This window comes from Juglans regia, chromosome 7 (genome assembly GCF_001411555.2).
Source record: "Juglans regia cultivar Chandler chromosome 7, Walnut 2.0, whole genome shotgun sequence".
In the NCBI taxonomy this organism is placed as follows: Eukaryota; Viridiplantae; Streptophyta; class Magnoliopsida; order Fagales; family Juglandaceae; genus Juglans; species Juglans regia.
In genome coordinates, this window is record NC_049907.1 from 7,773,805 (window position 1) to 7,797,449 (window position 23,645).

General features: G+C 36.7%; 2 protein-coding genes across 4 annotated transcripts; both read left to right on the top strand.

The window, feature by feature from the left end:
* Positions 1-1,108: 1,108 nt before the first annotated feature.
* Positions 1,109-4,373, top strand: LOC108981658 (probable glycerol-3-phosphate acyltransferase 8). The gene is made up of 3 exons (XM_018952889.2): positions 1,109-1,541; positions 1,673-1,985; positions 3,342-4,373. Exons 1-3 carry the CDS (start codon positions 1,231-1,233, stop codon positions 4,218-4,220), a joined length of 1,503 nt encoding a protein of 500 aa, XP_018808434.2. The 5' UTR covers positions 1,109-1,230; the 3' UTR covers positions 4,221-4,373.
* Positions 4,374-14,153: 9,780 nt separating this feature from the next.
* On the top strand, positions 14,154-23,471 carry LOC109021529 (ascorbate transporter, chloroplastic-like). Of its 3 annotated transcripts, none has more exons than XM_035691999.1 (11): positions 14,154-14,354; positions 16,075-16,658; positions 16,915-17,022; positions 17,291-17,446; positions 17,935-18,150; positions 18,366-18,575; positions 19,292-19,429; positions 19,974-20,075; positions 21,864-21,929; positions 22,643-22,727; positions 22,953-23,471. In XM_035691999.1, exons 1-11 carry the CDS (start codon positions 14,318-14,320, stop codon positions 23,048-23,050), a joined length of 1,800 nt encoding a protein of 599 aa, XP_035547892.1. In that variant the 5' UTR covers positions 14,154-14,317; the 3' UTR covers positions 23,051-23,471. The 3 variants fall into 3 exon arrangements, with proteins under 3 accessions (XP_035547892.1, XP_035547893.1, XP_035547894.1); XM_035692000.1 differs by having other exon boundaries at positions 16,093-16,658; XM_035692001.1 differs by lacking the exons at positions 19,974-20,075; positions 21,864-21,929; positions 22,643-22,727; positions 22,953-23,471 and adding an exon at positions 19,641-19,822 and having other exon boundaries at positions 19,292-19,461.
* The last annotated feature ends 174 nt before the right edge of the window (positions 23,472-23,645 follow it).

A 23,645-nucleotide genomic window follows, 5' to 3' on the forward strand; every position in this document is an offset into this window, starting at 1 on the left:
GGCATTGAAGTCAAAACCAAATATATAATAATTATACGTACGCTGACCAACCAACAAATTAAGATCAGGGGATGGGTGAAGTTGGGCAACCTGCATTATATATAGTACCTTATATACAGTACTTACAGTTCAACCATTTTTAACGAAGATATTTATATATATATATATATATATATATATATCTCGTGATGATCATAAGCTTACGTACCATCATCATGATCAAGCAAATCATGATATCATTTGAATCTATACATTAATCAATCCAAATTAACAATAATATTATTATTTTGATTTCCTAGCTACTAATTAATTAATGAGGGTTTGAAATAATATCACATCTTAATTCTGCATCTATTAACGATCTATCGAAGAAGTACTTCAACAACTAATTATTTCTTCTTCTTCTTTTTTTCAAAGTGAACAAAATGGCCGAATCTAATTAATACATAAGATATAAGCTGATTCCATTTTAGTCACTTTTAACTATGGAGAAAAAAAAAAGAAATAATTAATACATTCAAGATAAAAATAATTAATATAAAAAATGATTATATAATTTTTTTAATATTTTTTTGTGTTGATACAACACTTCTAACTAAGGTAAGGTTTGAATAGTAAATTGAGATGAAATGAATTAAGATTAAAGTTAAAAATTAAATAAAATATTATTAGAATATATATTATTATTGTTTTAAGATTTGAAAAAGTTTAATATTTATTATATTTTAAATAAAAATTTATGAAAATTAAAATAATGAAACGAGATAGATTAAGGCCTCATTTGTATTCACAGTCCATCTCAATTCATCTCATTATTATTTATTACTATTCAACAATATTAATTCATAAATTTTACTATTATTTACAATTTATTTTATTATTATTCATAATTCATCTTAATTTATTTTAACTTATCTTCAAATCCAAACGACACCTAAGAAGATTTCTCTAGCCTAAAAATGTGAAATTCTAATGCAAAAGAAAGCATTTATCATCTTGTACATCTTGTCGTGAGATACAATTCTTCCCAAAGAGAGTGTCAACCGGAACTGGACTAGCTAGGTTATTGCATTTAAATACGGCTAAATAAAAAACAAAGACCCAATTCCGTAACTCCACCCTCCAACCTTCTCATTTAAAACCCAACGCGTTCCCTCCCCCGTCCGTGTATTCCCAGTGCGTTGAGTCCCTGCCACACTCTAAAAGAAAGTAGAGAGATCCTCTGAAACCATGTCTCCGACGAAACCTAGCCGGAAATTCCCCTCCATAACCACATGCAGCGGTTCTTCCTACGGTTCGATCGCCGCTGATCTGGATGGCACTCTGCTTATGTCCAGCAGTTCCCTTCCTTACTTCATGCTCGTCGCAATCGAAGCCGGAAGCCTCCTCCGCGGCCTCATTCTCCTCCTCTCTCTCCCTATCGTCATCGTTGCCTACCTCTTCATCTCCGAAGCCATTGGCATCCAAATCCTCATCTTCATCTCCTTCTCCGGCCTCAAGATCCGTGACATCGAGCTCGTCTCGCGTGCCGTGCTTCCCAGGTACCTACTACGTACATGTAACGACAAACAACTTGATTTAGCTGGAAATAACTGTACATTTCAGTCATATGATTTGATTTTGAATATGCAAAACTAAGCTATCTGTATGTGTATTTTTTTTTCTGGTTCAGATTTTATGCGGCAGATCTGAGATCGGAGAGCTTCGAGGTGTTTGACAAGTGCAAGAGGAAGGTGGTGGTTACGGCAAATCCGACGGTGATGGTTGAGCCGTTTGTAAAGGACTTTCTTGGTGGGGACAAGGTTCTTGGAACAGAAATCGAGGTGAACCCTAGGACGAAGAAGGCGACTGGGTTCGTGAAGAAGCCCGGAGTGTTGGTCGGAAAATGGAAGAGGTTAGCCATCTTGAAAGAGTTCGGCGAGGAAGCTCCCGATCTTGGGATCGGAGACCGCCAATCCGACCATGATTTCATGTCCATTTGCAAGGTTTGTCTATCACCATTTGCGTTGATCAAATTCATACATTCATACATATATATATATATATATCATTCACGATATATGAAAATATATATTGATTATCGAAAGCGCTCGAAATCTAAAACCTTGTTATCGATATATAATTAAGATGGTACAAAATTTGCCGTCTTGTAGAAAATCTTGTATGATTGATGACTTCATGATAAATTGCTGATCAAGTTCAAGATTGAAAAAAATAAAAACAAGTTTCATGTCCAATTTGATTCCTGACTGATGTTGATGTATATAAACTGAGTAATCGGATTGATGTGATTTTTATGGTCATATATTTTTGTTTAGTTCTTGCGTGTTTTTGCTGGTATAAATAATGGGATTTTGTTGCGATATTTGATCGTTAACTTGTAGTTAAGAACAAACAAGTCCATTAATGGTTGTATTTCGTTTTCATGGTTAAACCCCCTCCATGGGATGGGACCCACAGTCTTTACCATCCTCAATTGCCTGCCTGCCTGCATAGACTTTAGGTGGTCCACATAGTGAATTAATTGACCCCCCCCGATCGGTCACCAACATTAACACGGTTGAAAACAAACCATCAAGCTTTGAAAAACTGGGAGAAAAACAAACCATCAAGCATTAAATATTATAGGATTCATGATATGTTATATCTATTTAAATAAATAATTAAATGAGATGTTTATCCGAATATTTTACGTCACGAGGGAGCATTTATCTGTATTCTTATATATGTAATAATAGTATACTTAATCACGAGAATAGTAAAGATGTTCTTTATCCTCCGTACTATTCTTTTTAGTAAACTCCATATATATAGTGTGAAAAATTCTTCTTATCAATTATTATTCATTATCCTACACTCTACACCATATAAAAAACATCTTATATCTTATAAAAAAAAAAAAAGTGTGAGGTGTGTGGATGAATAGTAACTTATATATATATATAGAATTCGTCTATATAGTATATCTTAAATAATTAATTGCTTAAGTTGTTAATAGAAGAATTTACTCTTGTGTCGCATCATAGTGTAATTAGAGATCATAAATGTAGTATAAAGAATAGTATTCGTCTAATTTGTCTACCCATTTCATGAGTCTTGATTAGGGTTTGGATGAGATGCATGGGCAATTGGCCAGTACAGCTTAAATCAGTGTGCGCCTTCGATAATTGATCACGAATTGATTTCATGCATGCTTCGTGATTTAATGCAAACTCCATGCATGTACACACATCATGTACTAGTGTCGCTCTCTGGTCCACTTTTCTGATCCGAATTAAGTTATTATTGTGTGGTCGCTGCATGCCGCTAATTACGTTAGTCTTTACTACTTGTCTAAACAGGAGGGCTACATGGTTCACCGTAGCAAGTCAGCAACTCCGGTCCCACTCGATCGCCTCAAGAGCCGAATCATCTTCCACGACGGCCGTCTAGTCCAGCGCCCCACACCCCTCAACGCCCTCCTCACCTACCTCTGGCTCCCTTTCGGCTTCGTCCTCTCCATCATCCGCGTCTACTTCAATCTCCCACTCCCTGAGCGCATCGTGCCCTACACCTACGCCATGCTCGGCATCAAGCTCGTTATCCGCGGAAACCCACCTCCGGCCCCCTCCCCTGGCTCCCCCGGTAACCTCTACGTCTGCAACCACCGCTCCGCACTCGACCCCATCGTAATTGCCATCGCCCTAGGCCGCAAAGTCTCCTGCGTCACATACAGCGTAAGCCGTCTCTCGAGGTTCCTGTCTCCGATCCCTGCCGTCGCTTTGACCCGCGATCGTGCGGCCGACGCTGCCCGCATCACGTCCCTTCTCCAGAAGGGTGATCTCGTGGTCTGCCCCGAGGGGACGACATGTCGGGAGCCTTACTTGCTTCGGTTCAGTGCTCTGTTCGCGGAAATGAGCGACAGGATCGTTCCCGTGGCGGTTGACTGTAAGCAGAGCATGTTCTACGGCACGACGGTGCGCGGGGTGAAATTCTGGGACCCCTATTTCTTCTTCATGAACCCGAGACCCACCTACGAGGTGACGTTCCTGGATCGGTTGCCGGAGGAGATGACATGCAAGGCCGGCGGGAAGTCATCGATCGAGGTGGCGAACTACGTGCAGAAGGTGCTGGGGGATGTCCTTGGGTTCGAGCGCACTGGGTTGACCAGGAAGGATAAGTATCTGTTGCTGGGAGGGAACGATGGGAAGCTGGAATCCATGTACAATGGCAAGAAGTGAGTTAAAGATGTTGGTACTTTGATGCATGATATAATTGATTGCCCATAGGTGTTCCATGTTGGGTATTTATGGTCAAAGTTGTTGAGAAGCCTTTCATAGCTCATGTACTGCAGTACCATGTGGCCGGGTATATTCAATATTGGCTCGTGTTCGTAGAAATGTTCCTTCTCTTTTTTTTTTTTTTTTTTGGCCTTTTTTTTTCCCAAACTGATGAAATTGCACAATGTGATTGATCATTGGATCAAGACATTAAGTTATGCCCTCATTGCTAATGAAAAGAAATGTAGTTGTCTTATACATTTATGTTACAGTAATGCTGAAAACAATTAATTAGTTGCAAGCCCCATTTAAGACTCAAAAAATAAATAAATAGAATTTAACGTAAAAGGCTAGATTTTTTTAGATAAATCTTTTTTTTTTTAAAGAAATTTTGACGAGATTTGCACGCGGCACAAACCATGAAAGCGGGGTGATCACTATGTTTTTGAATTATGACCATTGGCTCATGGAATCAAGAGCAACATCAGTTTTTTGAATATACAGCCATCTAAACAACAATCATAAGCTCATCTCTTAAAAAAAACCCTAGCACATTTCTCGCTCTCTTTTTTTTTTTTTTTCTAGAGCAGCCCCTGGCCCTAAAAAGACCAGACTAGAGGAGGGCGGTTGGAGCTTCGGCTCCTCCCTCTTTTCTCTAGTTTTTTCTTTTATTTTTTTTTAGTTTTGTATGTTTTTCTTTTAAAGTAGGGCGAAATGTCAATCTGTTGTTCTCCGGAGTCCGGCAACTACCATGTGCCCCACCTCAAGTTTTCCAAAGCACCGATCCTTCAGACGAATAAAGAATCTCGTCAGACGGAGTGGCGTAGGAGCCACACGTGCGGTCCAAAGTGCGAGCGTGACATCCACGTGCCACTGCAAGGGGAGCTCTACTGCCTCCATGTGCATTATTTCTGGGACAAGAGCAATCGGTTTCTTCAGACTCTACTGTCTGCTGTAATTCTAGGGTGGTGCATGTCCCTCACGCGCCACCACAGTCCCTGTGTTCGCTTTTTTGATATCCTGTCTATTAGACATTTTATTCATAGAGTGAAAGTCATCTCCTCCTCTAGAGGGTGGGGTTTGAAATCTCTCCTTTAGGCAGAGTGTGGTCTCTCAGATGGTTTGTCTATAGAGAGTTCTGGAAGTTAAGACCAATACCAGTCACAAAGGAATTTGTGTATTGGTGAAGCCCTAACTGTGAGTAGTTGGCTTGTAATCTAGATTTTTCTCAGTATGTATCAGTCACAGCTATAATTTCACTTTCATGAATGAATGAAGTATATTTTCCATAAAAAGAAAAATGAGCTCATATCTTAAAAGCCCATAATTGAGCAAATGTACAATGGAACTGCAATGCCTTCATAATTTCTCACAAGTCCTTCGGTCCAATCCTGGCTCGGAACCTTCTCTGAGTTCTCTTAGGCGTGATTTGGAGAATCTCGTAATTTTATGAATAATAGTTAAATAATTTAAAATAAGATATTTTATTAAATTTTGTAAAATGAGATAGAAAAAGTTGAATAAAAATATTCTAAAATTAAAAAATTAGTTTAATATAATTTTTATTTTAAAATTTTTAAAGGCAAAAAGTTGAATAAAATTTGTTTGTATTTTATTTTGAGATTTGTAAAAATTCTTTTGTTTTTTATGTTTGGAGAATGATTAGATGAAAAAAATTAAAAATCTGAATTAAATTAAAAACTGTCTTGTGTTTGAGTGGCATTTGAAAATAAAATTATGAAAATTTTTGAGAATTTTTGAAAATTTTGAGAATTCTGAGTGCGTGGAAACAAGCCTTAATTAATGTTGAGCAAATATACTTAGTTTTAAAATTTTAATAATGAAATCCTTCCATCTAACTTTTGTACGTTAAGTCTGCTAACGATGTAGTACTGTTTGTTACAATATGGCGTCAAATATCAGGTGTTGTTAACCAATTAGAATATGATATAATATGACATAAATTAAATACCTCATCGATCGGCCAACTGATCATTAAAAGAAATATATAAAGAAAATTAAAAAATAAAAGTAAAAAATAAAGAAAATCTGCTAAAGGAAAGTTATAAACAAAATATTAGAATTATTAAATGAAAAATGTGTAATAGAAAAATCATTCACAAATGTTTCCTCCCATGTTAACATATCAACAACAAAACGAATACTCTCTTTCTGTAGTAAAAATTTGTGTTGCTGGTTATATTTACTTCTACTCACGTTTTTATTTTATTTTATGCATGTTTTGACATGTATCATGTAATTAGAGCATTGGCAATGGCTAGCCATTGTTAACTCTAAAGTTTGGCCCGTTAGAATCTCAACTTTTGGCTATACTATCAACAAGTAATGTTATATACAGTCGTGGAGTGCGCAAGCGCCGTGCAGTCCCTTTGAAAGAAGTGAATAAATACGAGACCCATATGAAAAGAAATAAATTTTTTAATAATGGACTCCACTCTTTTTCAAAACGACTGCACGGTGCTTGCGCACTCTACGACTGTATGTAGTATTACTCTTTTTTTTTATATATAATATACATCAGCACATGACAAAACTGAAACTTTTTTTCCCTCAGATTGAAGTTTTGTCACAACAATCCCAACTGATTGTGTAGTAAGACAATGTCAACATATGTCTTAGCCAACAATCTCTTTACTTCCATTGATAACCACCTATTGTAGGAGCATTATACTGAGATATTGTAAATTACATCACAGAATGATCCAGACAAGGCATCAGGAAGGATATCTAAATAGTTACAACATTGAAACATGGATTAACAACCCCATTCGTAGGTATTGCAGCCTCTCTTTCATAATGATCCACATGATGACACACTTCATTGGAAAAGGACAAAGTTCTAACTACATTTTTCACTCCAAACTACCATCGTACTCTCATCCTATTATGTAAAATGTGATACATTTATCACTATTGGATGATTATTTATCATCTACTAATGACAAATATGTCACATCTTACATAGTGAGATGAAAATAGAATGAGAGTATGGAGTACAACATTACTCTTATCTAAAATCACCAAACAGAGTTTTGCCAAGCTGTTTCTTCATATCTTCCACCATCTTCTCCTTGCTTCTGAAAATGACAGCTAAATCATGGAAACTGAAACAACTTATAAACTGCATGTGAATAATCTAAAGGGCCAGCTAAACAATAAGCTTAGTATTCGCAAGTAAAGGATTTTTCTCTACTATCCAAAAACTTGAAAATTCAATATACATATTTTTTTCTTCATATAACAGCCCTCTTGAAGGTGAAAGCAAACCTTAGTACAAATTGAAAATTCAATATTTGACAATCAATTTTAACTTATTTTTCATCTATATTTTCAAACAAACCAACCACAACTTACAGAAGATTTGCTTTACAAGAGTCAATTAGAAGATGAACAACTATTAACCAAACTTCTGCTTCAGCCACTAACTCAATCAACGTAAAGGGTAAAATGAACTCATGAGATTATCCATAAATCTCCACAACTCCGACGCTTGAGGATCCAACTTCAGCCATAAGGCCATTGTTAAAATAAGGCAACAACAAAACTATAACTTTATACATCTCAACCAAGAACAAGAGAAATAACATAAAAGCAAAAGAAATGAGAGACCTGAACTATGAGTTCCAGGACTGTTTAACAAAATCCTTCATAGAAGCTGAAATGCAGGAAGGTTTAAAATGATATTTGGGGAATGAAATGATATTTACACAATAATAGAGATTAGCAAAGGAGAGAAGTAGTTTATTTCTTTTGGGTCAACTGAAAATGTTGCGAGGGTTACCGTGATAATACTACAAGCCAGAGAGAGGCAGAGAAGACTCTGAATCTAAAGAAGAAACAGAGGGAATGAGAAAATGAAAACAAAAAGGGAAAAAAAATCTCACCAAATTGGGACTGTCACTCCTGCTTTGGTTATAGGAAAAACTTAAAACTACAAATAAAATAAAATAAAATAAAATGACATAGAGATTTCAACAAAGCTTCATCGACTTGAGGCATGACTTCTCGTAGTCAAGGTCTATGTGAATGTGAGAAAATAGAAAGAGAAGAGGGACAGGAAAGCCTACACAGAGAAGATGGAGAGAGGAGTGAGGAAGAGAGATTATTGTTTGGGCTGGAAGACAACGACAACATGGATGATCGATGGAGAGGAGGACTTGTGGGTTGAAGAAAAGCCTGCAAGGTGGGAGCTTTCGAGATGAAGAAAGGAAAGAAGAGGGAAATTGGCAACTTCGGGATGAAGAAAGAGAGAAGAACAAGGGAAAGATAGAGCGGGAGGTAGATGAAACAATAAAATATACATTTCAAGTGTGAACAGTAACTTGCCAAGTTTAGAGAGCACCCAAGAATTATTGTAGCTCAAGTGTTGAACTTTGGACCTTTGGCTAGTCCAATGTGGAGGCTTTTTCTCACATATAGCTAAAATTTAGACTTGCAATGGCATTTGGCTAGGTCATTGCCAATGCTTTTAGAGCATTCTAGCCACTGCCAAGTTTAAATCTGAATTTTAGCTTTTTTTGAGTTAAAATTCTTAAACTTTTAAATAAAAATAAAAAATAATTCAATGTTTTCAAATCTTAAAACAAAAATTATATTAAAAACAGTCTGTTTAGGGATAGTCCCTATCCACGCACTCTTGGGCATTTCTTTCATTTTACTATTTTTTTAATTACAATAATGACCCTGCATCCATCTTCCTTCAAGATAGCGAAATTTTCTCTGAAATGGACTTAAAAATTTCTTGGAATCCATCTACTTCAATCTCATGCTCCAATTCAACCACATATTCCCAGAAAATTCTTATCCTTCACCACTTTCTTCCAGAAACAAATAGCGCATAATGAGTTATACGCTAAATTAAGCAAAAATAAATAAACAAAAGTGGCATAGGTATATTCAATTTTCCAGGCCAAAAGTTCAACAAAGTTTTATGATTTTATACACACTGCACATACAAGATCTATGCAGTACCAGTAAACTGGAAGTAAACAATAAACAAATTGCACTCCATCTGACTAATTTCTTAGAATATGTGAGAAAACACAAATGAAACCTTGGTGTCTTACAATTTCTACTCAATTTGCTAAGAGAAAATTCCAATGACCCTTTTACCGGCTGATGTTAGTGTTTCTGATTGAAGAGGAAACGCCCTAAAAAACCAACGGAAAGAGAAATTGTTAAAAACTCAACCATTGATCCAAAAGTCTTAGTTGGATACTAATTTGATTAAACATTTAACCCTCATGATCATAACATTCTTGTAAGGTGCTTGATAAAGAGAGCTAGATAATCAGCCACTTCGAGGGGGCTAAGTCCTCTAACACATAAATTCTGGAAAATACTCTGATTCCTTTTCATTAATCATGAGAATATAAATAAACATTACAACTAACAACACCCGAACATACTCATTGAATTTAAGAAACTAACAACCCATTACTTGCAACACTTTTTCACAGTTTATTCCACTTATCCCAACGGACTCAGACCACTAACAATAACCCTAAAGACTTGGACTCATAACACTCTTACTTAGACAAATTCAAGCATAAAATAAATAGACTAAGCCCACACAAGGCCTTACATCAGATAAGACCCAATAACCAGCCAAAAGGCCCACAGGACCATAACAATCCCTCCCCCATCAGAAGACCTTGCCCTTAAGGTCTAAAAAGTCTTTCAACAGCTTCTCGTACTCCACCCATGAATCTTCATCAACCCCTAGCCCTTTCCATTTGACCAGCAACTAGCTCACTGCCTTGCGTCCTTTCTTGCGCATTTTGCATTGTAAAATCTCTTCAGGTTTTGTTTTGAAGGCTCTATCGTCCTCACATGGAGGAAGGGTACGGCTTAACACATTTTTATGCCCTAGCTTCTTCTTCAAACAGGACACATGGAACCCACGTTGCTCTAGAGAACTAGGAGGAATATTCAATCAATAAGCCACACTACCAATCCGCTCCAAAACCTTGAAGGGTCTGAAAAATCTGGCTCAAAGTTTCAAATTTCGTCATTGAACAACCGATTGTTGCTTATATGGTTGAAGGTGCAGGTAAACCATATCTCCTACTTCAAAACTTCTTTTAGTTCTCTTAAGATCTGCAAATCCCTTCATCCTCTCCTGTGCAATGTGCAGATTTTCTCGTAACCGTCGCAATATTAAATCTCGAGATCTGAGGGCTTCTTCCATGGACTGCACAGACGATGTACCCGAAGTATAAGCCAACAAGGGCGGTGGTGAGTACCCGTAAACCACTTCAAATGGTGTGAGTTTTGTTGAGGCGTGCTTATTCGTATTATACCACCATTCTGCCATAGGCAATCACTTAGACCACTTCCTTGATTTGTCTCCTAAAAAATACCTCAAGTAATGTTCCACACATTTGTTTACTACCTCAGTTTGGCCATATGTTTGGGGATGGTAGGTTGAGCTAAATTTAAGCTTAGTTCCTTGTAACTTGAATAATTCCCTCCAAAATTAACTTGTAATGGTAGGGTCTCTGTCACTTACAATCGAATTAGGCATCCCATGCAATTTAAAAACAGTGGCAATAAATAACTGAGCTATTTTAAGAGTTGTATAATGGCGAGACACTGGAATGAAATGGGCATATTTACTAAAACGATCCACAATCACGAAAATCACATTGAACCCATGGGAAAGGGGCAATCCTTCAATGAAATCTAGGGAGATATCAGACCATACCTTTTCAGGAATAGGCAATGGCTGAAGTAAACATGCTGAGTGGGGAGTATCAACTTTATTCTTTTGAAAAACTTTACACTCTTTAATAAAAAATTTAACATCTCTTTTCATACCCTTCCAATGAAAATTTACTTTAGCTTGATGTAAAGTTTTATGCAAACCTGAGTGCCCAACTTAAGGGTTGCTATGAACCAAATGTAGTAATTGATTTTTAAGAGCTTTTGATTGCCCAATAAATAATTTGTCCCTCTAAAACACTCTCACGCCCAAACATAGTAAATTCCATTCGTAATTTGTCAAAATCCCACAAGACAGGGCCTAATGTACTAAGCCATTGGATACCTAATACAATATCACAACCACCCAATGTCAAGATGTAAAAATCAGTGTGATAAGTATTACCTGCATAATAAATGGAATATTAGAGCACCTCCCGTCACTTAATAATGTGTCTCCGTTGGCCACCTTAACTTGAAGTCCCTCTGTTGGTCTTTATTGTAGGTGAGGTCGATGCTTAATAGATGGATCCATGAAGCAGTGAGTACTGCTAGTATCTAAAAGAATCACCACTAGACAGCCACAGACCTTACCCAAAATGCGCATGGTTTTAGTCTTTAGAGCTAGGAGACCCAGATAATGCAATGATTAAGATACCCGGTAGTTGCTTAGCCTTTTCAGTTTTTGTGGCACCAGAATTAGATGTATCTCCCAAATAGAGAGGTTCTGTGATGGGCTGGAGCTCCTTATCTTTGTTGGGCTTAGTGCATTCCATAAGAAAGAGGCGAGCGGATTTTTATTTATGACTCGACCCCCATTTTTCATCACAGTTATAACAGAGTCCATGTTCTCTTCTCTCCTTCATTTGTATTGGGGACAATCTTTGAACTGGAAGTATAATTTTCTCCGAGGTTGAAGGCAAAGTAACAATAGGCCAAGTATGAGCAGAACCGAAACAGTTGGTTCAGCAAAATGCAGCAACATTTTTCTTCTACATCTTAGCCATACCGAAAGCCATGATGAGATTCGAGGGATTAAGCATACGTACCATAAAATAGATATCCTCACATAACCCTCTCAAGAAGCAACTGACCCTTTGAGTTGGTTAGATAGGATCTCAAAATTCTGTTTTATAGGCCTCCACAGTTGTAGTCTGCCACAACCGAGTAATAGCCTCCATAGGATCATCAAACATAATAGGGCCAAACCATGTGAGGAGAGTTTTAGTGAACCCTTCCCAGCTAGTAATTCCACTAGATGATTCCAAATCCTATGGTAGGGGGTTGGTTTGATGGTATGTAAAAAATTATTGTGCATGATAGATCCATCCATTAGGATCTTCTCCATTAAACTTAGGAGATTCCAGATGAATCGCCCTAGTTTGAATGCCTCCTTGCTCCTGAAACAGTGGGTTCCCATGTGAATTCGAGCCTAAAGTTGAATCATCCTTTGACTTCCCCTTTGCACAGACCAATGTCTCCATATTAGCCACAACAAGTTGCAGTTCTTGTGCTAATCCATCCATTGCTTGCTGCAATACTTGTTGATGCTGGTTTTGAGTCTCCTGGGTGGTACGTAATGATGCCACCGATTCAGCCAGTTGAAAAAAACGAGTATTGTGGCCCTGTCTGTCAGCCATAGACTGCTGCTCTGGATACCACTTGTAAGGTACTTGATAAAGAGAGCTAGATAATCAGCCACTTCGAGGGGGCGAAGCCCTCCAATACATAAATTCTAGAAAATATTATGATTCCTTTTTATTAATCATGAGAATATAAATAAACATTATAACTAACAACACCCGAAAATACTCACTAAATTTAAGCAACTAACAATCCACTACTCGCAACACTTCTTCACGATTTATTCCACTTATCCCAATAGACTCAGACCACTAACAATAACCCTAAAGACTCGGACTCATACCACTCTTAGACAAATTCAAACATAAAATAAATAGACTAAACCCACACAAGGCCTTATATTAGATAAGCCCCAATAACCAACCAAAAGGCTCATAGGCCATAACAGAAATGGGAAGAAGTGAAATTTGTGGATGATAAAATAGTTAAGGAGGAAGCTCTAGAGGTAGGGAGGAAGGGGATTTCTTAGGATAAAGGGGTTTCGAAGGGCAAAGGGGATTTGAAGGGAACAAAAGGGGAAGAATTATCTCAGCATTTTTCATCTAAGTGAAACGGCTCGACTCACTCTCTAGGCTATGTACGACGTGTGCGGGGAGTCTCCAAGTAGGGGAATGCAAACAAAATTATTCATCGATAAATATTTAACTCAAATTATTTCATTGCTATTCATAAATCATTTTATTACTATTCATAAAATTATCAATTCATCTAATTCCCTAATCATCCCTTTAAGTCTAAAAGTTTTCCATACCGTGATGTATTTTTTTTTTATAACTACGATTAATATGTGAGGTGAAACTCTATCTCCACCATGAAAATTGACTCTAGGAAGCTTATCACATGGTTTATTGAGTTATTGTCCGAACTTGAAGACTTTAAATAGTAGAGAAATAACCATATAAAGTAGGTTCTATATTATTTTTTATTCATTTTAATGTTGGGACAATAATAAATATTATAAAATCCACTTTAGATATATATTTTTCTCACATTTAAGACACTCAAATTGGAATAATTGATGTTCAAACTTGTGAGAACCTTAATCCGTTTAGGGGGCAGAGTGTTAATTTTGCTTTTCAAAGCGGCTTGTTAGCAAACAAACACCCACATGGAACCCTTTTTTATTGAATAAAACAGAATTATGATCTAAAAATCACAAATGCGAGCTTGCCACGTGTCAAGATGCGAGTATTCCACGAATGATTTTAAACGCGTGGTTAGGAAATAAATACTAAAAAAATATTTATCAAACGCTAAGCTTTTATGCTGTCGTGATTGCAACGGCTAGGATTCCCCTCATTTTATTTTCCCGAAAGTACCCATTCCCTCACCCTCTATTTACAACTAATAACACGAGTCACGCGTCGGTAGAGGCGTCCCACATGGAGGGGCAATTTGGATCGTTTTGTCTTCATACAATTCGGGAAGCTATCAAAACGAGGATGATGTGCCACGTGTCAGTCTCTCGACCCTCCTTTTCCACGTATATAATGAGAACGAGATTTATTTCCCGCTTTTGAAAAAAAATATTAAAAGATTCCACAAAATTCGTATGAATCTCTCTCTCTGGTTTATCCACTCTGGTCTATCTCTGAGACTAGATTGAGCAGCGGAAGCTGAACGTCGTGTTCCGACATATGAGGCTTGCTCCCTGGCTGTGAAATGGTATCAAGAGCTTTTTCCTAAAAGAAATGGCCATCGGCGGTTTAATTTCGAACCGGAATTTCGGTACGTTTATCGGCTCAGATACCGGTAGTTTGAACTTTTGCTGCTGTCTTCTTTTTGTTTTTTTCCTTTGGATGAAACAGTATTGAATTTATTTTTATTTTGGTTTCTTCTCCTTTTTTTTTTGCTTGGAGTGTGTATGCTTGTATAAATTTTAACTGGTCTGAGCGAGTTCTTTAGCTGCTGCATTTTGTGAGAACTTATCGGAATTCGTGTTTAGAGGGCGTGAATCCATCGCATCCTTCCTGCCTTCTTTCCCTTCATAATGTTTTTGGAATTGATTTTGCCTGTGGAACATTGAATTGGATTTTGATCTGAATGGAAGAGAGCAGAGTAGGGTTGTATCAATATTCCTTCGTTGTGGAATTGAGCTAAAAACTAGTCTCCATACGATTTTTGTGCTGATCTTCCTTGCTACTACGGCCTCGGTGTTGATAGCATCTTTTTTCCGTAGAATTTTATTTGCCACTGACTTTTCTCTGCCAAATTTTATTTGTGAATTTAAAGAGCTTTTCAAGTTAGGCCTTTTTTTAGCTCCTTTTCTAACTGCGTGCAATCCCATCTCTTTTAAATTAATTGATAAAAGTAGATGAATTGCATATATGCACAGCGGCAGAGTGTGGAGATTTTCTTCGAGTGACGTCGGTCAATATTCTGCTGTAACTCTATAATCTTAGAATTTATTGCATTACTTTCAATTATATGGTTTAGATTTTTTCATCTCTGGAGGTCCTTAATATTTTTCTTCGTTCATTATATTTTACTAGAACTTCTATACAAAGAGAAATGCTAAACTAAAAACTTTGATACAGTGCTAACCATTAACAATTAATCATATCATTAGATGCTGCCAGACAACATTAATTTCACACCTTTTTTTATTTTTTATTTTTACATTGAGGTGAATAGTTTAATGTGCAAAATATGCAACTTAATTTAGTAATTGATTTTAAATTTACTTCCTAGGTTTTTTAAGAAAAAAAATTGTTATATTTTATTGTTTACATTAAACACCACCTTTGAATTTCAGCCCCTTAGACTTTAGACTGTAAGCGATCTTTTGCTTAGAAGTTGTTCGTAATCAATCCCCTACCTATTTTCTGTCATAACAACTTTGAATCAAATCTCCTGAATTTATCAATCTTCCTTCAGTTTTGACAATTTGAACTATCCCATAATTATTTCAAACATTCCAAGTCAACCCTGATGTATTTGTAATTTCAGTGGGGACAATTGCTGCCATTCACATGACTGTAGCTCTGCCCCTTGCAATGCAATTAAATCAGTTCTTCTAACAATAATATTTTTTTTTGTACATCTTTGTTTTGGGGACGGTGGCTGGGAGGATGTTTAGCTGGTTGATTGATTAAATGGATTTGAAGTTGATCTGCTCTGAAAAATTATTGGTTCTTTCCTTACCAGAAGCTCTGTGGAATCCAACTCTAGTGTAGGCCCAAAACTCTCTGGCAAATCTTAAGAATACATTTGAAGCATGATTGTTTGTTTGATTGTTTTCATTGATATTGTCAGAAATTTGTTTTTAGTTGACTTTGTGCAAAACTAGCAACCTTCTATATTTTGATATTGCAAACTCATTGAATTAGACAAGTTGAGGAAATTTCCTGTTTAGATTCATGTGTAATAATTTCCTTAGACGTTTGTTCATTGAAAAATTTACCAGATCGTACATGATATGTAATTTCTCTTCTTTATGATGTACTAGAGGCTCCAATGTTGGCAGGAAAATTTTGTCAAAGTGAACATGTAATTTCACGTCAGAGAGGAGGGCGTACAGGTGTTGCTCTTGCTATACCCCAACATGGACATGGGAATATGTTCTACCAACACTTGGGCAGTCTGCGTAAAAAAATTTCTGTATCTAGATGCTTGTATGGATCATTTCTTCATGCTCAGGCTCCCTCAGACAGGAAAATTCCAAAGTCAGGAACATTGCATGATGAAGGGAAGCATGCTTGTTCATTTCCCTTCCCAACAATTTGGGGCCTCAAAGATCAGCAAAGAATCTGTGGACAGTGTCGATGCTCTCTTTCTTCAGATTCTGCTTGGAGCAGTCCGATTCAACCAAGAGAGCGGAATACATTTAGTGGAGATTCTGAGCATGTTAAGAGATCAAAAGGGACCTGTGCCTATTTCAAGTCCGAGGAGAACGAAATAACAAATGCAAGTGAAGCTGTTTTAGCAGAAGGAAATGTGCAGAAAGTATCTCCTTGGTGGGAGCAGTTTCCCAAGCGTTGGGTGATTGTACTGCTTTGTTTTTCCGCATTTCTATTGTGCAACATGGACCGTGTGAGTATTTTTATGTCTTTCTGTTACATTTCGTCATATGCCACATCTGTATTCTCATGGATATTGGACTTCATATCAGTTTTCCCATGTTGCATATTTCTAGAACCTTTTAAGTATAAATTGTGGAAACCTAGACCGTTCTCGTCTTGGTGAACATGAGCATTGCAATATCTCCAAGTTGCCTACTAGCTGTAGCAACATGTTTGTCATATAGGTAATGCTTTTTATTGCTAGCTAATTTTAGTTTTCACTGTAGGTTAACATGAGCATTGCTATACTTCCAATGTCGAAGGAGTTTAATTGGAACAGTGCAACAGTCGGATTAATTCAGTCCTCCTTTTTCTGGGGCTACCTACTTACTCAGGTTTGACATAGTTTACCTGGAGTACTTTGACATTATATGGTAATGTGGTCGACTGTTTATCTATCTCCTGATAAGTGCATCACCATGGAGGTAGTTTCTACATTAAAATTTATGGTTTTGATGGATGAGATTTAATCTATATGACTTGGCACTAGTACAACTTTTGGTCTACAAACTACATGTGTGTGTGTATTACCACTTCGGTGAGAAATTCTATTTGCATTTTTTGAACATAACCATAATTGTTTTGTACTTTTCTGGCATACAGATTGTTGGAGGCATATGGGCAGATAAAATTGGTGGGAAGCTAGTATTGGCTTTTGGAGTGGTCTGGTGGTCTGTAGCTACAATTTTGACACCTATTGCAGCAAAAATCGGGCTTCCATTTTTGCTTATCATGCGTGCTTTTATGGGAATTGGCGAGGTTGGTATATTCCCATACATGTCTCTGTTTCTGATATCATTGACTTGGCTACACGTGTTAGATTTTAAATCTTGTGGTCAATCATGCAACTTTCTTTCTGCTTTATGAATGTCTATCCCCGCTTTGCAAGTGATCTGTAGTATGAAAGACAGACATATGCATGTTATACTGCCAGAAGAGCAAATTAAGGACACATTAAAAACTTAAAAATAAAATTAATCATATAATGATGAAGTACGAAAAGTTAAAAACTCATATCTACAAGGGGGCATGTACATCCTTTTACAACTTTAGATCTGGTATACTGATTTTGCAGCTCAGAATATTGTACGTTTTCTAACTATTTTCAGTAATATATCGCAGGTTGAAGTTCTCCTTATAGTTATGTTGTACATAAGCTTCTCTAGTAGAGAAAGTTTTTTTCCCTTAGTTCTTTTATTTGTATAGGTAAAGAATTATGTTCCTAAAAGTGATTGCTCTCTTCACAGGGTGTTGCTATGCCTGCAATGAATAATATGCTTTCTAAGTGGATTCCGGTTTCAGAGAGAAGCAGAGCACTTGCACTAGTATACAGTGGCATGTATCTTGGTTCTGTCGCAGGGTTGGCCGTCTCTCCTGTTCTTATCCACAACTTTGGGTGGCCATCAGTGTTTTACTCATTTGGCTCTCTTGGAAGTATCTGGTTTGCATTATGGATAAGTAAAGTAAGATTTGTTTTCTTCAGCTTTTCTCCAATGGAAAACAAACATTGTCATCACCCCCTTGCTTCTTCCTCTTCCCCACAAAAAAATAAAGAAAATCCTGTTTTAGGTTGCAGGTGACATAATTGGTATTTTTTATTTGAATTTCAGAATTCATGCCATATAACAAAACTCTACCATTCTTTCTGATAATTTTATTTTTTGAAATTTCTTCCCAGGCATATAGCTCACCCAAAGAAGACCCAGAACTTAGTGTGGAGGAAAAAAGGCTTATCTTGGGTGGCAGCGTATCGAAGGAACCTGTTTCAGTCATTCCTTGGAAACTGATTTTATCAAAAGCACCCGTGTGGGCTCTTATAATCTCCCATTTCTGCCATAATTGGGGAACATTCATTTTATTGACATGGATGCCTACTTACTACAACCAGGTACTTTAACCATCGTTGCAATTCTGTGATCTATGTACATATCTGTCAATAATATCACAACTTGTCTATCTTCTATATGGATATATAAAGTTTGATGTGCAGAAATCTGAAAACAGATGTTCAATTGATTTCTTCACCTGTGACGAATTTCATCAGCATTGCTGTCTGCTACTATTAGTGTTTTGTTTCGAGACTGACTTCCTTCAAGTTGAAATCAGTTCTGTAGTCTTTGATTAATAATGGTTGCCTTGCATTGCTTTTGATGCCATACCAAGCCATTTTAAACTAACAAGGCTACTTTCAAATGATATTCAAACTACCCTTTACCGTGACGTTGGATTGTTGCATTTGCATTACCAAAATCTTACAAGCTCACAAGTTTCCATAAATAGTCAAAAAGTAATAGTCCAGTTCTTTATAAAGAGAAAAATGAAATTTAGAATCTAACTTGTCATCGCAAAGTTAGAAAGGACTGGGGTGACTTATTCTTCTTGGAAACTGCTTGTTGTGTACAATAAATCTTACTTCTGTTTGGCTCTTGTATCCTTTGAGGCTTGATGAAACAGAGATGTTCAATAGCTTGTTAATTTTTTAAATATGAGTTGATGGATAACCATGAATTATGATTTCATCATATATGGGCCATGTTAACAGTATGATGCCTATACCAAAAAGCAAATTATTCATGTCTTTTCTAATCTTGGTTGTTTTTGCAGGTTTTGAATTTCAACCTTACCGAGTCTGGGCTATTGTGTGTCTTGCCATGGTTGACTATGGCTGCTTTTGCTAATATAGGAGGATGGATTGCAGACACACTTGTGAGCAGAGGTCTTTCCATAACAGCAGTTCGTAAGGCAAGATTCAATATTTGTCTGAATTTGAAAATGTTAGTCGTGTAACATTGAGTGTAAAACCATATCAATATTCATAGATTGACAGTACACAGACACACACAAACACAGAATCGTATGGTCGATTCTTATGGTGATTTCTTTTGAGCCTTGGTAGCCTGTACCTTGTACCACAATTATTATTTACTTACAACGGTCTTGTCCATATGGCTAGTGTCCAGATGGTATTACTAAGCAACCATTCCGGCATAACCTTCTAGTCACAGTCCTAATATCAATTAAACTGCAAGTTCTCCGAAAGATGATCTTTACTGATAGATGGGTGAACTTCTAGATATAGTACTTGATACCAAATATGCCAGCATGCATTTACAGGTAACTGTGGAATAGTGTTTCAAATGTACTAGTTGCAGTCTTTTCAAGATGAAATGGATGACCCTTTTGATCAATTATTATAACGTTTATTGGGCAGTATAGATATAATCAATGCTTCTCTTATTTCACTTGCTGGAATATAATCCTGCTTCAATCCTTTTGATTTTTGCAGATCATGCAATCAATTGGGTTTTTGGGCCCAGCCTTCTTTCTTACGCAGCTGAGCCATGTTAGGACACCTGCGATGGCTGTGCTATGCATGGCGTGCAGTCAGGTTTGAGCTAGTTTAAAATCATTATTATCCTAGCTCAGGGTGGAGCCAGGATTTTCAATTAGTGGGTGCAATTCATTCTCGATAAAGTATACCAAGTTCAAATTCATCATTTGTCAACAATTTATGTCAATGCCATCATCTATTCACTAATAAGGACCTTAAAAAAGAATTGAAGTATGACCAAAAAAAGTTTTCTCATATGTAATTAATAAATCGATTCTCTCAAATGTCTTTTGACACACCCAATTTAGCCTTCAATGGGACTTTAAAAGCTTCATGAAAGAGGCAGCAAAACAGTTGTGTTCGTAGATTTAGAAAGCAAATAGCTTTGTTTCCACTCTTTCTAAGGGGCAACTAAGAGCTAAATTTCCTAGGAAAATGGTAAAGACAATCATTTTTTACAACTTTTTTACAATTTTGTTTTAGATGGAAGATGTTTTTGTAAAACAGATTTTAAGATTATCATTTATTACAAAAATGCCCCCCATTTAATACAACATTGCAAAAAAGTTGTGAAAGTCTCTATCATTACTCAATTTCATGTTTCACTTAACATGTGTACATCAAAGGGGAGTGGAACATATGAAGATTTAATTTTATTCTGAATCGCATGAAGGTTTAAAGATGGATTTTGAAAGATGGAAGTGGTTTAGAATTACCATAGAATGTAGTTATATACATACATACATGGTATTTACCTGAACAAAACAATTGTTGAAAAAAAAATCTCTCTGAAGTAGTTCACATTTCCTTTCCCCCCTTCCTTTTTTATTTCTTATTGTTCTTAACTTCTTATTCCTTTCTTCTTTTCTCTCTTTCTCTGCTTCCATCTCTCAGTTGTTCAAGGGTTTGCAAAATGCATTGGGCTCCACTTCTTTTTTTAATATAGTTTTTTCTTTCCCTAATATATCTATTAAACTTTAAGCTGTAAAAGCCATGCTTTTTAAGGAAAATTTCAAAGTTGACCTCAATTATTTTTGTTGGTACAACTAGAAAATATTGTCAGTACTTCATGAACATTAGAAACAGGGTTTACTGAATGTATGCAGACATTTCAATTGTGAATCGGTCCTAATCACATATTTGATGCGGCAAATAAGCAACATTTTGAGGTATTTTTGTTAGTTTTAGCCACTATAGTAGAAGGGCTTAGGTAAGTAATAAGTTGTAGGTAGTGTGTGGTGACATATACTGGCATGAGTAGATCACATATCTCCTTGATGGATTGTATAGGCTTTGATGAAGCAACGTTATGATTGTTTGGCCGTCAAGATGCATTTGTTTTTAAATGAAAACATGTGAACTTCTGTCATTCTTTGGCGTCCATAGCTAGTCTTCATGGCCCTTCTTATAAAATTGTTGGAGCTATCCAAATAGAGATCTGAAAACAAGTGTCCTTGCTTATACAAATTTTAATGCAACTATTTTTTTTTTTGGGGCATCTTTTGAGCTAAAACTACAACCAAGTCCCACGTGGCATTTGGGTGCAACTTCATGACCTCTGAAGATGACATCATGTAAATATATCCAAAAACAAGTGTCCATGCTTATGCAAATTTAGCTCACACCATTCAAAGAACCAGACAACCAAGTCCCACATGGCATTCAGGTGCAACTTCATGACCTCTGGAGGATGCCACCATGGAAAGGAGGCCTGGCATGCACCTCTTGTTATTATGCTCTCACATAATTTGTTCTGGAAACAGTGCATAGTAGTAAATCAGATACAAATTTCCATTGTCAGAGATCTTTATAATCTACCTGACTGAAGCATTCTTTCCTTGACAGGGATCTGATGCATTTTCACAATCTGGTCTCTATTCCAATCACCAAGACATTGGACCTCGTTATTCTGTAAGCTATCATCTTTTGGAATGGCAATACATGCCCATGCCCTACAGAAAAATTATATCACTTGCATACCAATTATGCTTTATGAAGTATTACTCCCGTGATACAATACTAACATGTTTATTAATGATTAATAGATGAAAAATACCTTTTAGTTACTGGTAAAGAACGAATTTATCGGAGCCAAAAGGAGGGACATTTCAAATTTCAAATTTCAAATTTTGAATAGCCCCATTACTTTTACGTTTTATCTCATAGTTTAGGGGACAAGAGCATCCCTCCCTCTGTCTTCCTTTCTGTTCTCAGAACACTATTATCAGTACATTATTATATTTCTTTGCTTGTCTTTCAATCAATCACTTATTTGCTTTCATTTAGTTAAATCACTAATCATCAGAAAAGCTTAAATTAACACTCTTCCTTTAGTGTGGGCCAAGATTCCCTTAACAAGTTGGTTCAACATATGGAATAGTTGGAAGTAAAGGGAGGGTAAAGATTACTGTCGGGCTTTGAACTAAATATCAAGGCTCTAAAACTAAGTTAAATCCCCATTTCTCCCAAAAGGTTAAGCTAATAAGAAGATATGAATTTAACTATTTAAATTGGAACTCATTTTTCTTCACAATTGAACTAATTTATTTGAAGCTTAGAATTTCAATGACAATAAAAGTTAGAAAGTAATTTTTCTTTCAATACCTTGATAACTTCCATGTCAGGGAGTCTTGTTGGGACTGTCGAACACGGCTGGAGTGCTTGCTGGTGTCTTTGGTACAGCTGCAACCGGCTACATACTCCAACGAGGTACAACATACACCCACTTCATGAGAAAAACTTTGGAGTCCTGCTGTGTACTGGTGCCACTTCCATCAGGAGTCCTTCTAAGTGTTGAAATCCTGATGGAAATTGCGCAAGTACGGCGTGCAGGAGCAAGGGTAGCAATTTGCCACTTCTTTTGCTTGTCGGATTTGTTTTTCTTCTTAAATGTCTGCTTCATTTTCATATATTCTTGCCAAACTCTTGCTGCAGGTTCTTGGGATGATGTATTCAAGGTGGCTGTTGCATTGTACATACTAGGCACATTGGTCTGGAACCTCTTTTCGACTGGAGAAAGAATTCTTGAATAGAAAATTTCAAGAATGGCAGGAAAATTAAGGTGCAAGTAACTATGGAGATTGGCGCGTGAGGAGTCGGAAGAAAGATACAATACCAAGCATGAGCAACACCTGCAAGGGCAAAACCCTGCTGCAGTGACAATCGAGGCTTAAGATGCTGCCGTAGAAGATTTTATACCAAAGTTTTGAGGCTTTTATTTGCTCTGACAACTTCTGGTTCGTCCTTAAATACCTTTTTCACAGATTAATACCACTTTCTCTCATATTTAGATTGTGTTAAAGCAGAAAACTTATGGGTAATTTGCACCCATGAACCCAAAGTATATTTCATTGAAGGGATCAACCTTATAACAAACTCAAAAATCTCCCTAGTTGACGAACCTACAACTTTCTTTTCAAATGCCTCCATATTACACATGAAGCATTACATCTACTTTCTAACTTTGGTAGATAGAGCTGATGATCTGACATTTTAGTTTGATATTATGCATTTATGGTGTTTGCCTCCCTTTTCAGTTGCTTAATTTCCATATATAACTTGCAAATAAGCCTCTTTAATTAGCAGCGAATCAGTCGCTGCTCTTGAAAGAACATGCATGCATTTGTT